Below are 14769 nucleotides of genomic sequence, written 5' to 3'. Positions count from 1 at the left end.
TCGCAGAGACCGTACAAGTGGGACCAAAGGAACCGTAGGCGTACCCGGAGTGGGGCAGCGAGGTGGAACACAGGGACGCGGCTCGGGAGGCTCTCTCTGGGAGGCGGCCCGTAGCGGGGTCTGAGTGTGCTGTGCAGCACTTACCTGGTTCCACGGGGCAGGAGGTGCGGGAGGCGGCTCGGTGGCGTTCTCGGACCATACGCAGCTGCCGGCTGGCGATAGAAGAGGCGGATGAGAATGGTAAGGATTCCGACCCCCCACTGCTCTCCAGGCCCTCTTCGGACCCAGAGATGATAGAAATTGCTCTTTTATTGAAAATTTGGGTACCGCTGGTTTTAAGGCCAGCGGCGGAACACAAACAAAACGAAACAAAGGATTTTCCACCCGGCCCTCTTCCGGGGGAGGGAGCGATGCAGTCATCGTCTCCTGGAGAGCAGTCCCTTCCACCTCTGGGTCGCCCGTCCTAGGGCCGCTTACCTTTGGCTTTGCCGCCCCTCTTGGCGGGGGCCTGGACGGGCGGGGCGCCCTGCCTGCGACTGGCTCCACGGTGCCGCTTGGATGGAGGCTGCTGCTGCGGCGCGGGAGCAGGGGCAGACGCAGGCGGACGCCCGCGGTGAAGAGCAGACCGAGGAGCCGCGGGCGGTGGGGTGGAGGCAGCAGCTGACCGCCGCGGCAGGATGTGTTTAATGGCCTCAGTCTGCTTCTGTACAGCCGAGAACTGCTAGGCGAAGTTCTCGACCGCGTCGCCGAAGAGGCCGGTCTGGAACACGGGGGAGTTAAGGAACCTGATCTTGTCGGTCTCCCGCATGTCAGCCAGACACAGCCAGAGGTGGCGTTCCTGGACCACTAGTGTGGACATCGCACGACCCACTGACCGCGCAGTGACCTTCGTCGCACGAAGCGCGAGGTCAGTTGCGGTACGAAGTTCTTGGAGAACTTGTGGATCATGACCACCCTCGTGCAGGTCCTTCAGTGCCTTGGCCTGATGAACCTGCAACAAGGCCATAGCGTGCATGGCAGAGGCAGCTTCCCCACAGGCCTTGTAAGCCTTGCCGGTCAGGTCCGACGAGTACTTACAGGCCCGGGAAGGAAGACACGGTTCTCCACGCCAAGTGGAGTTAGGGCACAGTTGCATAGCAACGGCCCGTTCCACTGGCGGGATACGCCCGTATCCCTTAGCTGCCCCGCCATCAAGGGTGGTGAGGGAGGAGGAGCCACCGAGACGGTTTCTGTCAGTAAAAGGTGCCGTCCACTTCCCTGTGAGCTCCTCATGCACTTCCGGGAAGAAAGGCACTGGGGTGGGTTGCTGAGAACCAGCGCGCGCCACCCCGAGATACCAATCGTCCAACCTCGAGGGCTCGGGATACGGTGGAGGGTTCCACACGAGCCCGATCCTGTTGGCGGCCCGGGAAAGCATGGCCATCGTCTCCGGGTCCGACTCGGGCACCGCTGACACACCTGAAGGAGGCAGCGGCTCCGAGCCGTCGTCCGCGGAGAGGTCTGACCCACCCTCCGATGCAGCGATCGACATCTGGTCGTCGCAGGGAGCGCCGAACGAAATGACTGGTACACATCTCGAGGATGGTCCAGAACGTTCCGTTGGCAGCTCAACTGGTTGCGGAGCATGAGAGGAGTGAGGGTTCCTAGGGGGTTGGTTCCCCGAAGGAAGCACGCTCACTGTAATCCTCAGGTCACCCGTGGCACTGCCCGTAGCAACCCGCGAAGGGGGTTTGGAACGAGGTGCAGGCACGGGGACTCCGCCCCTTTGCAGGAACGTGAGTCTCGACCTCAGCTCCGAGATGGTCATCTTCCCACAATGGGTACATGACCCATCCACGAACGCTGCCTGTGCGTGTTCGAGGCCCAGACACACAAGGCAGCGATCGTGACCATCCCGCGACCCCAGGTAACGACCGCATCCAGAAACACACAGATAGAATGTCATCTTGAAAAAGACGCAAACTATCTGTGTAAGCTCTTTTAGAGACTGCTCTCCTTGGTGCTGAAGCACGCAGGGGAACGGTCACGGCGAACACAGACAGGAATGTGCACCTGTGCATCTTACCAGCCGTGAAAACGGCCGTTGAGCGCTTTAATCGCGCACCTTACCAGCCGTAAAAACGGCCATTGAGCGCTTTAACCGCGCACCTTACCAGCCGTGAAAACAGCTTTTTTGTTTGCTCAGTTTTAAAACAACAAACAAAGAAGAGAGAGAGAAGAGAAAAAGACCGCTCGCGCTGCTGTGCCGTCACGCCCGCACCAAAGTGGAGAGATCCAGAAGAGGCTTGCTTTCAAATTCACTCTGTTCAGCATACGAAGTGCTTGGCTCCTAAGCAAAAAGCTAGTGTGCAATCGCACCAGCTGCTTGTTAAATACCCGCGCTGCGAGGCTGCACAGCTGTTGCAAATGATTGCACGCCAATGTGTATTGGCTTGTTTTAGTTTCACTCGAAGTAGATTGGCCTCTCTAGCGAGATTCCTATTGGTCAGTCATGACCTACGTTGTAGTGACTGACCGATAGGGAACATTCGTCAACCAATCAGATTCAAGCATTCAACAGCCCTGTGGTATAATAATATTTATTCTCACAAACATTAGGCTACTAAAGACATATGCTGCTATAAGTCCATTTGAAAATGTTGAAAGTTAAGATTTTTGTCTCAAACATCTTTGAGATATTAGCAGTCATTATCCAGTGCAGAGTTTTATAATATTCTCACCCAGTCAGGCCCAAACTAACAATATAAATGTCAATTTTGAAGGGAGAATCATTTAAAATGATGTTTCTACATAAAACTATGAATGCACTCAGTGGTTAACACATATCTGTTGATTGTTACTAAAATACTGTTATTGTGGGAGAATTGAATTGTGCTGAATATTAGTGATGTTAGATTTATTAATGTTATACTGTATTAATCCTGCTGTACTGTATGTGAACATGAGCATATCAGAGACAAACAAACTATACTGAACCTCTTTTAGAGAACAAATTTACATCTTTAGGATGAAACTAAAGTCCACACATTAGATATTTGCATGCTTACCGGTATTACATTTATCATTTCAAGGTAAATCATGCACAAATATACATATTTGTTTGATTAAAATACACAAAACACTGGCTTACACCCACATATGCTCGGTTTTATATCTAAATACCTCTCATGTCATTTTTCATCATTCTGAAATCACCTTTAGTTCTATAGCACTTTATAAAGATGTAACAAATAAACAGTCCATTTAACTCATTTTTTTCTGTATATAAAGTGGTTTTAAAGCAGCTTTACAATGATAACAATGATCAATGATGCAAATGGTATTAAATTATGCTGTAAAGCAGCTTGTGGAAGAAATGTTATCTTTAAGATGTGTGTGACCATCATATGACAGTAAGAGCACACACAACCCTTATTCTAATGTGGAATTGTATTGGAATAGTAAAGAGTGTTGGTTCGTGACAGGAGAGCTTCACTCAAGTCTAATAATCTTCCACATATGGTTGAAAATACCATAATTGGCCTAGAAAGATAATATTCACTGTTATACACACTCTGTGACTGTACGACTGCTGGCCTTTTCTTGCAAGAAAATAAACCTCATCAAAGACAATTGGAAATGTTTGTTTCTTATTCAGTGATCGAAGTTTGTTCGCCACCACAATCTCTAAAAAGACAAAAGATCTAGAAACATTATTCATCATGATGAACCTTCAGTGGCTCTCAAAAACACATTAGTCAAACTGATAAATTCAGTTTCATTTGTGTGACAAAAATAACAAAACAAGTGTCGTTTATTGAGAAAAACGCACTTTACAAAGAACATAGTTTTGTTCTTTCAAATAATTAATTTGAATCTTATCATGATTTGTGATATCAAGATTGCTACACTGTATTATTATTAAATATATTATTTATTTGTATTTAGTATATTAGTATTTATTACGTTTTAGGCTATATATATATTTATATAGTTCTCTGTGAACAAATGTAACTTGATAAACTGGACCTATATGTAAAAGTATACTGATATTCACAGTTTAAAGCACATGATTTGCATGTATGCAAATGAACCGTATGTCATTGTTCCAGCGGCTCTGATCTGCGGATCATAATTATACGGTTTCATATGTGAACGCATGAAACTCTCTCTCCTCTTGGACTGTGGACTTTACATCTCAAGAATGTAAATATAAAATGCTTTAAGATTTAAGATTTACTACAAGTAGCCTACTGTAGAAAAGAAAACTCAACTTTTGTGTCTCTCTCAGGATGTTTTTGGGAATTATGTCTTGGGAAAAGCGGAGTTTGCTGTGGCTGATGATCATCTGCTGTGCTTCACTCCAGATAAGTAAGTTGCTTTAAAACCTCAAAAAAAAAAAAGTCTGTAATGCCAGTGAATATGTTGTTCGATGCGCAGAGCTCATGATGTTGTGTTTGTTTGTGCAGCCGGCTCGAAAATAATGATCATTGGTGACAATTTGACAGATGCATACCTAAGTAGATCAATTTGCGCAGGTATGTGAAATAAACTGCATATTTATTTTTCTGAAAGGGCTTGTGACGACTGACATATTCATAAAGATAATGGCTTTTTATTCCAGCTATAAACCTGACATGTCCATCAGCCTGTGAAACACTGATAGGGGATTTTTGCATAATGACCGTCAAACCGAACACTACTTCCCTGGGTAACAGTTGTATTTTTGTATTATATATTGCTATCATTTTTAATAATATTTTGAATTAGCTTTTGTTTTTATATTTTCAGTTTGTATTTAACTTTTGGTTAAACTTTTATTAATTTTGTTGTTATTTTGTAACTTTTATTAGTTTTAGTTATTTTTAGGAATTCATATTTAGGTTTCATTTACATTTATTTCAGTTTAATTTTAGATATTTAGTTCTTCAACTTAAACTTAGGCCTATTTTATGTAAGTTAGTTGTCAACGCAAAATGATTAATTTTCTTTAAGAATATTTATATATATATATATATATATATATATATATACATATATATGTGTGTGTGTGTGTGTGTGTGTGTGTGTGTGTGTGTGTGTGTGTGTAAATATTCTTTAAGTTTTTCATTATATATGTATATATATATATATATTTTTTTTTTTTTTTTTTTTTTTTTTTTATTGACAAAAACGATAGTTCCCTTTCAAGGGAACTTCGAGCTGCGTCAAACGCTGCGGGAACGCCCCTGCGTTGTGCGTCATGAAGCACGTATGGAATCAGCCCAATGGAGAGATGAAACGTCATAGGCGGGTGACGTCATCGACCAGGAAACTATAAAGCACCCCAAAAACACAAGCGCATTAGCTTCTGTGCTTTCAGTCGCGCTACATGTGAATCTGTCCCTGTGTGATATTGTCTGTCTTACATACCCTGCACCACACAAACAATTTATCCCTATATATATATATATTGAGAGATTATGGCGGACGAACAGCAGTTTAGAAAGTGTGTTCCTCCCTGCTCGCGTTATTTAACGAGCGGGGATACACATGATCTTTGTGTTGTTTGTTTGGGAGTTCAGCATGCCCAGTTTGCTCTCGAGGGAGCAGACTGTGAGCATTGCGAGCGTTTGCCGTTAAGGACGCTCCGCTCCCGCCGGTCGCTCTTTGAGGAGAGCGGTTCGGTGCGCGCTCCCCGCGGTTCGGGTCCCGCTTCTGCCGAGGCAGAGCGGCGGCGCTTATCGTGGGGATCGCAGATGGATCTCACAGCGGGGTTTGAGACGGGCTCTGCCTTATCTCTCCCTTCACCTGTGAGATCCAGTGCCTCAGTCCCGGGTTCGGAAGCACGCGCTGCGGTTTCTTCCGCTCGGGCTGAGGCACCAATGCTATCCAGTTCTGAGGAACTTGATGTTGTTAGTGTTGAGGGAGATGTGGAGGATTCGCCACCCCACACTCCTGAGAGTGATGAGCTTATGGAGGTGTTAACAAGAGCTGTTGAAAAACTTAATATTGAATGGCCAGTGACTAGACAGGAGTCTGTTTCTAAATCAAAGTTGGATGAGAGATTTTTGCCGTCACGTGTGCAGCCTCCACGCCGGTGCCTGCCGTTTTTCCATGATCTCCACACCGAGGTGTCGAAATCATGGAGAAAACCGGTGTCATATAGAGTGTTTAGTCCCCAGACTTCAACATACGCTAATATTATGGGAGCCAAGGCTCATGGTTATGGTGCGTTGCCTCGTGTGGAAGAGACGCTTGCGAGCCATCTCTCCCCCGAAGCAGCATCATCTTTTAAGGCACCGGCATTACCCACCAAGCCTTTAAGAAACACTTCGGCTTTGGTGGGTAAAGCATATTCGGCAGCAGGTCAGGCTGCGTCATGTCTGCATACTATGTCAATCTTGCAGGCATACCAGGCTGATCTGCTAAGGGACATGAGTGAGAGTGAGGAGGTCAGTACTGACGTAGTTCGCGAACTGCGTCAGGCTGCTGATTTATCCCTGCGTGCCACCAGAGAATCGGCCAAATTAATGGGTCGTTCTATGGCAGCTCTGGTGGCCGCAGAAAGACATTTGTGGTTAAATCAGACTAATATTAAAGAGAGAGAAAAAGCTTTTCTTTTAGATGCTCCTCTTTCTCCCATGGGGTTGTTTGGTGATGCTGTGAATTCAGTTATCGATAAATTCCAAGAAGAAAAGAAACAAACTGCAGCTTTTAAAAAGTTTCTTCCCCTTAAAGTTCATGTCCCTGGGGCTGCTGGGCGGGAGCAGCCCCGGCCGTCTTCGAGCTCATCACATAGAGCGCAGCAGAGGCAGAGTGTCGCGTCTCGTGCTCCCCCTGCTGGACAGTGGGCTCAGCCGCGACACTCTCAGCCGAAGCCTTCTCCCAGTAGAACTGATCTGAGGACAGTTATATTGGCTAAGAAGGCTTCGGCTAAGAAGAAGTCCTGACGCCAAGCCGTTCAGGATGCTGAGGGTGGTCCCCACCGAGGCGGAAAGGTGTTCACCTCTTTTTACGGTGCCCATTCCTCCTCGGTGCCCTCAGGGGCTCGTTCTGCCAACCCCGCCTTTATGCCGGGGCACAGACGATCCCAGCGAGCGCTTTCCCGAGGGACGCTCGCTCCCTCTGAGGAGGGTCTCAGAGCGGTCAGACCAGTTGTTCCCTGCCGGTGCGCCGTTACAGGGCGCTGCGTCTGCTGCTCAAGTTACACCAGAGGCCAGTCTCGAGAGGCTGGTACCCTTAGTAGAATTTCTGGCAGAGTGGAAAAGCCTTCCAAAAATATCTCATTGGGTCCTGCAGACAGTAGAAAAGGGTTATGCTATCCAGTTCAGGTGTCGTCCACCAAAATTCAGAGGGGTTCTGCACACAGTGGTGGGCCCCGAGCAGGCTCTGGTATTGGAACAAGAGGTGAAAACGCTCCTTCAAAAAGAGGCTATAGAACGGGTTCCTCCTCCCAGTTTGGAGTCAGGTTATTACAGCCGATATTTCATCGTTCCAAAGAAGGATGGGGGGTTGCGTCCAATTTTAGACCTGCGCATATTGAATCGCTCGGTAGGGAAGCTAAAATTCAAGATGCTCACTATCAAGCAGATCGTGTCTCAAATCAGGTCCGAGGACTGGTTTGTCACGATAGATCTGAAGGACGCATACTTCCATGTGTCCATCCTTCCACAACACAGGAAGTTCCTGAGGTTCGCCTTCGGGGGCGAGGCGTACCAGTACAGGGTTCTTCCGTTTGGCCTAGCTTTATCTCCCCGCACTTTCACGAAATGCATGGATGCAGCACTAGTGCCTCTGAGGCTTCAGGGCATTCGTATTCTCAATTACATCGACGATTGGTTGATTTTAGCTCAGACCGAGCAGATGGCGGTTCGGCATCGAGATGTCGTCCTCGCTCATATCAGAAAGTTGGGGTTGAGGCTGAACGCAAAGAAAAGTGTATTATCTCCTTCCCAGAAGACCACTTTTCTGGGTGTCGTTTGGGATTCGGTATCGATGCGGGCGCGACTCTCTCCGACCCGCATCGCTTCGATTCTCTCAGCTGTGAAACAAGTGAAGCTAGGCCAGCTACTCACTGTCAAGCAGTTTCAGAGACTGTTGGGTCTGATGGCAGCAGCGTCCAACGTTATACCTTGCGGCCTGTTGTACATGAGACCGCTACAGTGGTGGCTCAGGACCAAGGGATTCTCCCCGAGGGGAAATCCGCTCCGCACGTTCAAAGTCACGCGGCGCTGCCTTCGTGCTCTGGTCATGTGGAGAGAAACTTGGTTCCTATCCAAAGGTCCTGTGCTGGGGGCTCTTTGTCGTCGCATAACGCTAACGACGGATGCTTCCCTCACAGGGTGGGGGGCGGTCATGAGTGGTCGCCCAGCCCAAGGTCTGTGGCAGGATCATCATCTTTCGTGGCACATAAATTGTCTAGAGATGTTGGCTGTGTTTCAGGCTCTGAAACACTTCCTAACAGACCTGAGAGGCCATCATGTGTTAGTTCAATCAGACAACACGTCGGTGGTCTCTTATATAAATCATCAGGGGGGCCTGCGGTCTCGCCGGCTTTACAAGTTGGCCCGTCAGATCCTCCTGTGGTCCCAAGGGAAGCTACTATCTCTGAGAGCAATGTATCTCCCTGGGTATTTGAATGTGGTAGCAGACTCCCTGTCGAGGCAGGGGCCGAGGCCAGGGGAATGGAGACTCCACCCCGAGGTGGTGGAGCTCCTTTGGTTGAGTTTCGGTCGCGCCGAGGTGGACCTATTCGCTTCCAAGGAGACCACTCATTGTCATCGGTGGTTCTCCATCACTCTTCCAGCCCCCCTGGGGTTGGATGCTATGGTGCAGCCGTGGCCGAGGTCACGTCTGTACGCCTTTCCCCCGATTGCTCTGTTACCAGGAGTTCTGGAGAGGGTCCGCCGGGACGGGGTCAGTCTACTACTAGTAGCCCCGTTCTGGCCGGCCCGAGTATGGTTTGCGGACCTGATTTCTCTCCTGGACGGTTCTCCTTTGGAGCTCCCGGTCAGGAGGGATCTACTCTCCCAGGCGGGGGGCACGATACTTCACCCCCGCCCAGAATTGTGGAAACTGTGGGCTTGGCCTCTGAGGGGGCCCAGCTCATAGACTCCGGTCTCTCAACCGAGGTTGTTGAGACCATTCTTAACTCCAGAGCTCCATCCACGAGGAAGCTTTATGCCTTGAAGTGGAAACTTTTCACTTCTTGGTGTGGAGAACACCTGCAGGACCCAGTTAACTGCCCAGTGGGTGCAGTGCTGGAATTCCTGCAGGAGCGCTTCTCCACAGGGTTATCCCCCTCCACACTAAAGGTGTATGTGGCGGCACTAGCTGCTTACCACGTCCCTTTCAGTGGAGTTTCTCTTGGGAGACACCCGCTTATAACTCGTTTCCTCCGTGGCACTTTGAGGCTGAGGCCAGCAGTTCGTACGAGGGTGCCGACTTGGGATCTGGCCATTGTATTAGAAGGTCTTTCCCTAGCTCCTTTTGAACCTATCGAAGAAGTTCCCGAGAAGTTTCTCACTTTTAAGACTATCTTTTTGCTTGCTATCTCTTCACTAAAAAGAATCGGAGATTTGCAGGCTCTGTCGGTTTCACCCTCGTGCCTGGAATTTGCACCTGGCATGGTTAAAGCTTTTCTGCATCCTAGACCAGGTTACGTTCCTAAGGTTCCTACTAATATTGTTAGACCTACGGTTCTGCAGGCTTTCTGTCCTCCTCCATTTATGTCATCGGACCAGGAGAAACTTAATTCACTCTGCCCTGTTAGGGCATTAGACGCTTATGTCCACAGAGCTGCCCTGTGGAGGAAATCAGAACAACTTTTTGTATGTTTCGGGCCACCCAGGAAAGGGTGTCCGGCGTCTAAACAGAGAATGAGCAAGTGGGTGGTTGAGGCTATCTCACTTGCTTATGAGTCGGCTGGCCAGCCTTCACCTTTGGTTGTCCGAGCTCACTCTACCAGGAGTATGGCTGCTTCTAAAGCTCTTTTGTCGGGGGTTTCCCTGAGTGATGTTTGTGATGCGGCTGGATGGTCTTCACCGCATACTTTTATTAAGTTCTATGACCTAGACTTAAGCTCTACCCCTGGGGCACAGGTGCTCTCGTCCTCTGTGCGCTAGTCTCACATGACGGTCATTTGGTCCTATGGCGACGTGGGTATTCGCGTTCCCGCAGCGTTTGACGCAGCTCGAAGTTCCCTTGAAAGGGAACGTCTCGGTTACGTATGTAACCCTAGTTCCCTGATAGGGAACGAGACGCTGCGTCGCTCCGCCATACTCCCGGCACTCCCGTTAGCGCTTCCTTCAAGCCTATCAGAAGCTAATGCGCTTGTGTTTTTGGGGTGCTTTATAGTTTCCTGGTCGATGACGTCACCCGCCTATGACGTTTCATCTCTCCATTGGGCTGATTCCATACGTGCTTCATGACGCACAACGCAGGGGCGTTCCCGCAGCGTTTGACGCAGCGTCTCGTTCCCTATCAGGGAACTAGGGTTACATACGTAACCGAGACGTTTCCGTTATTGATAAATACACTGGGGGAAAAACTTGAATATTTTATTTATGAACCATTCCTGATTTCAGAAATTTCTTCACAAAATCACAAAACCAGTCACGAGTCGCTCGGGTTTATTTGTGACAATATCCAACGATACATTGTATGGGTCAAAATTATTGATTTTTCTTTTATGCCAAAAATCATTAGGATATTAAGTAAAGATCATGTTCCATGAAGATATTTTGTAAATTTCCTACCGTAAATATATAACAAATTTATTTTTGTGAGTGGATGCAGCAAAACTGCGAAATTAAATGCACAACTTTAAAGGCGATTTTCTCAATATTTAGATATTTTTGCACCCTCAGATTCCAGATATTCTAATAGTTATATCTCTGCCAAATATTGTCATATGCTAACAACCCCGTACATCAATGGAAATGTTTCAAACAATGTAAATTTAAAAAAAATTACCCTTGTGACTGGTTTTGTGGTCCAGGGTCACAAATGTTAAAATGTTCTCTTTTGCTTCCAGGAAAATGCAAAAAGTACTTTTTCAACATAACAAACAACCGGGGGAATTATGAAGTCAGAATGAATGAGACGGATCAAGACATAAAAATGTGGTTTTTACCAAATGAATCTAAATGTCTGCCATCATCGGTCCTGAATTTAACAGGTATGAGACAGGTATACTTCTGTGTTTTCATGAGTGATCGCTGCTGTCAGTAATTATGACGTCATCGCTGTTGGTAATATTTTGAATTCTGAACATTCTATCAATCAATGCAAAGCAAAAATAGAACAAACACAAGACTGAAATTATATACAAATCAGAATATTTAAATGGAGTAATTATGCAATGAGTTCTTGAGAAACAGCAGGTCATGGTACAACCACAGACTATTTTACACTAGTTTAGGTTAGTGATATTTAGCAAGTGTTGTAATAATTCATCTCTTCTAAAACATCTCTTCCCTTCTGCTTAATACAGATTATAATGTGACTTGTCAGATCAACCGCGACCTGACAACTAACACCCGAAGAACTACCACCCCGACAACTAACAACACCACTTGCAATGCAAATAATCAAAGCTCAAGCATGAGTAAGATTTTGCCCTATTCTACAGTATAATCCTATTTGTTGTAAAAACCAGATACATTGCACTCTGCTTTCCACTGAACAGGTTATCTAGAAGCATAGAAATAGCATAGAAATATAAGTAGAAGCCTCATTCGTTTTAAGGTCTAGGCCTACATATTATGATTAGGCTGGTTAGACTGGTTCAATAATTTACATGGTCCTTCCAATGGCAAAGTTCAATTTAAGACTATGTTTAGCACAGAAATTCCACAAAAACAGTAGCCTACCACAAAATTCCATGAATTTTGCAGCCTTTCTTTTTTTATCAACACAACACCATATATATTTGAATATATTAGCATACATATCAAGATAAGGATTATATGAAAACAGATTATGTTGCAGGGAGAACTGAAGGATTTTTTTGAAAAGTATTTATAGAAAAAATGACGGCAAAATAATAATAATAAATAAAAATAAACGATTACTAATATCATAAACAATTGGGACATTCTAAAATGCTTTACGTAAACATGACTTAAGACAGTAAGTCAATTCAGTATACATCACTGATGATGCATAATTTAGCTATATAGGCAAACAGATATGAATGTAACATGCTAAATTGGACGTTAAATGTTTTTTTTTTTTGTACCAGTTGAGTTTCTTTCTTCTGTTGAATACAAAAGAAGATATTCTGAAGAATGTTGGTAACCAAACAATTGCTGGTCGCCATTGACTTCCATAGTATGAAAAAACAAAAATACAATGGAAGTCAAATGGGACCCGAAACTCTTTGGTTTCCCGGCTAGAAGGGTTAGTTCATACAAAAATTAAAACTTACTCACCCTCAAGCCATCCTAGGTGTTTATGACTCTCTTCTTTAAGCCAAACACAAGCTGAGTTATATTAAAAAATAACCAGGCTCTCTCAAGCTTAATAAGGGGAGTGAATAGTAACTGAGATTTTGAAGCCCCAAAAAGTGCATCCATCCATCATAAAAGTAATCCATATGGTTCCGGGGGGTTAATAAAGTCCTTCTGAAGCGAAGTGATGCGTTTGTGTAAGAAAAATATCCATATTTATAACTTTATAACTATAATCTTTAAACTATTATCACTGGCTTCTGGTAAGGGCTATACGCGAGTCTAGATCCCGGCGGAAACTACGCTTAGGTGAGAGTCGACGTCCCTCACGGTACAAACACCTCACACATTTCTCTTTAAAATTGTTGTTTTAGACTTCTAATTTGTGACCGGTGTTTTGTTTTGCTCTATCCTCTGCACTTCCATGTTCGTTAATATGTCATGTGTCGGGTCAGAGGTCATGCTTCGGGTCAGAGGTCATGTGTAGGGTCAGAGGTCATGCGTCGGTCAGAGGTCATGTGTAGGGTCAGAGGTCATGCGTCGGTCAGAGGTCATGCATCGTTCAGAGGTCATGTGTCAGCTCAGAGGTCATGCGTCGGGTCAGAGGTCATGTGTAGGGTCAGAGGTCATGCGTCGTTCAGAGGTCATGTGTCAGCTCAGAGGTCATGTGTAGGGTCAGAGGTCATGCGTCGGGTCAGAGGTCATGTGTAGGGTCAGAGGTCATGCGTCAGCTCAGAGGTCATGTGTAGGGTCAGAGGTCATGCATCAGTCAGAGGTCATGCGTCGGGTCAGAGGTCATGCGTCGTTCAGAGGTCATGTGTCAGCTCAGAGGTCATGTGTAGGGTCAGAGGTCATGTGTCGGGTCATAGGTCATGTGTAGGGTCAGAGGTCATGCGTCAGCTCAGAGGTCTTGTGTAGGGTCAGAGGTCATGCGTCAGTCAGAGGTCATGCGTCGGGTCAGAGGTCATGTGTAGGGTCAGAGCTCATGTGTAGGGTCAGAGGTCATGCGTCGGTCAGAGGTCATGCGTCGGGTCAGAGGTCATGTGTCGGGTCTTTATTAACCCACTGGCGTCATTTGGATTACTTTTATCATGAATGGATGCACTTCTTTGGGGTTTAAAATCTCACCCCCATTATAAAGCTTGGAAGAGCCGATATCTCCGATTGTGCTCGTCTGAAAGAAGAAAGTCACATTCACCTAGGATGGTTTGAGGGTGTGCGTAAATTATGTTATTAATTTTCATTTTTGTGTGAACTATCCCTTTAAGCCCTGTTCACACCGCCAGTGACAAAGTGACATAATCACATTCATTTCAATAGAGAGCTGGCGATTTCTGGCAAAACAAGAGACAGTGACCGTTGCGATACATTTAACTTTATGCAAATGAAGAGCCACTTTTCTGAGCAACAACCAATAAGAGTGAAGACAGTGGCGCGCTCGTGATGCAACTTTCCTGTAATTTATGGTGCCCTGTGTACATACAGTGGTACTCTGGTAAACTATAATCACTAGTACTCCAGACTGTTGCCTTGTAAGATGTGTAATTGACATTCATTGACATTCTCTGGTCTTTATTCCTGTCTTTTAAAACCTTCATGCTGTTCTTAGTGTACAAAGATGTACAAATCATAACACTTTGTCTGACAAAATTATGTGTTGTCATGGTTTATTGAGGTTGTTTGGAAATCCCTCTTGTTGATCCTGGAGAGAGATGTCAAAATGCTACATATGCCAATGATACATGCAGCGGTGAGTCTGTGTCTATAAACTACTTACAGTTTCACACACCTATCAAAGTTCAATCAATCAACATTAATAAAGTAGGCCTATAACATGCAAACTCTCAGCAGATGTCTTTTCTCCAGTATAACTTAAAATCATTAAGTTATAAGATTAGGGTAATATTAGGGTTTCTGGAGCTGTTAAACATACAATGTACTTGCTTTGACAAGCATGAGTTAGTCATTGTTCTGTGCAATTATGCCACGCTTGGAAGAAAATGTTCTATATAGAACTTTAAAGGCAAGGCAAGTTTATTTATAGTCACATTTCAAACTCTATGGCACTTCAAAGTGCTTTACAGAAAGGAATGAAAATAATCACAAAATTAAAGCAAGGAAAATTAAAACAGTGCTGACCCCTGCTTTAGAGGTTCCCATAATGAGATCATTTAAAAAAAATTAGTCTGAATTTAATGTTGTTACATTTTATGAATTAAGCAGGTCATAAACCTAAGCAATTGATATAACTCATTAAAAACTAATCATTTTTCTTTATATAGAACCTTTCTGACATCAAGGTCTCTTTAAAGACTCAAAAACCCTAGAGTTCTACAGAGAACCACATTGAACCTTT

At 45.5% G+C, this 14769-nt stretch overlaps 1 protein-coding gene across 1 annotated transcript in view; it reads left to right on the top strand.

Moving 5' to 3' along the window:
- Positions 1–4116: 4116 nt before the first annotated feature.
- Positions 4117–14769, top strand: part of LOC143702894 (uncharacterized) — a 30442-nt gene continuing 19789 nt past the window's right edge. The window contains exons 1-7 of the mRNA XM_077196826.1: positions 4117–4185; positions 4271–4350; positions 4449–4517; positions 4604–4690; positions 10997–11140; positions 11456–11569; positions 14089–14163. Of these exons, the coding sequence (XP_077052941.1) occupies positions 4139–4185; positions 4271–4350; positions 4449–4517; positions 4604–4690; positions 10997–11140; positions 11456–11569; positions 14089–14163 (616 nt within the window). The 5' untranslated portion in view covers positions 4117–4138. The remainder of the gene's footprint in view (positions 4186–4270; positions 4351–4448; positions 4518–4603; positions 4691–10996; positions 11141–11455; positions 11570–14088; positions 14164–14769) is intronic.

The sequence above is a fragment of the Siphateles boraxobius genome, unplaced genomic scaffold, assembly GCF_051911475.1.
Source record: "Siphateles boraxobius isolate OS27281-9 unplaced genomic scaffold, OSU_SipBor_1 36, whole genome shotgun sequence".
Taxonomy (NCBI): Eukaryota; Metazoa; Chordata; class Actinopteri; order Cypriniformes; family Leuciscidae; genus Siphateles; species Siphateles boraxobius.
The sequence above is the reverse complement of the archived record's forward strand: the minus strand, read 5'-3'. Positions and strand labels throughout refer to the sequence as shown.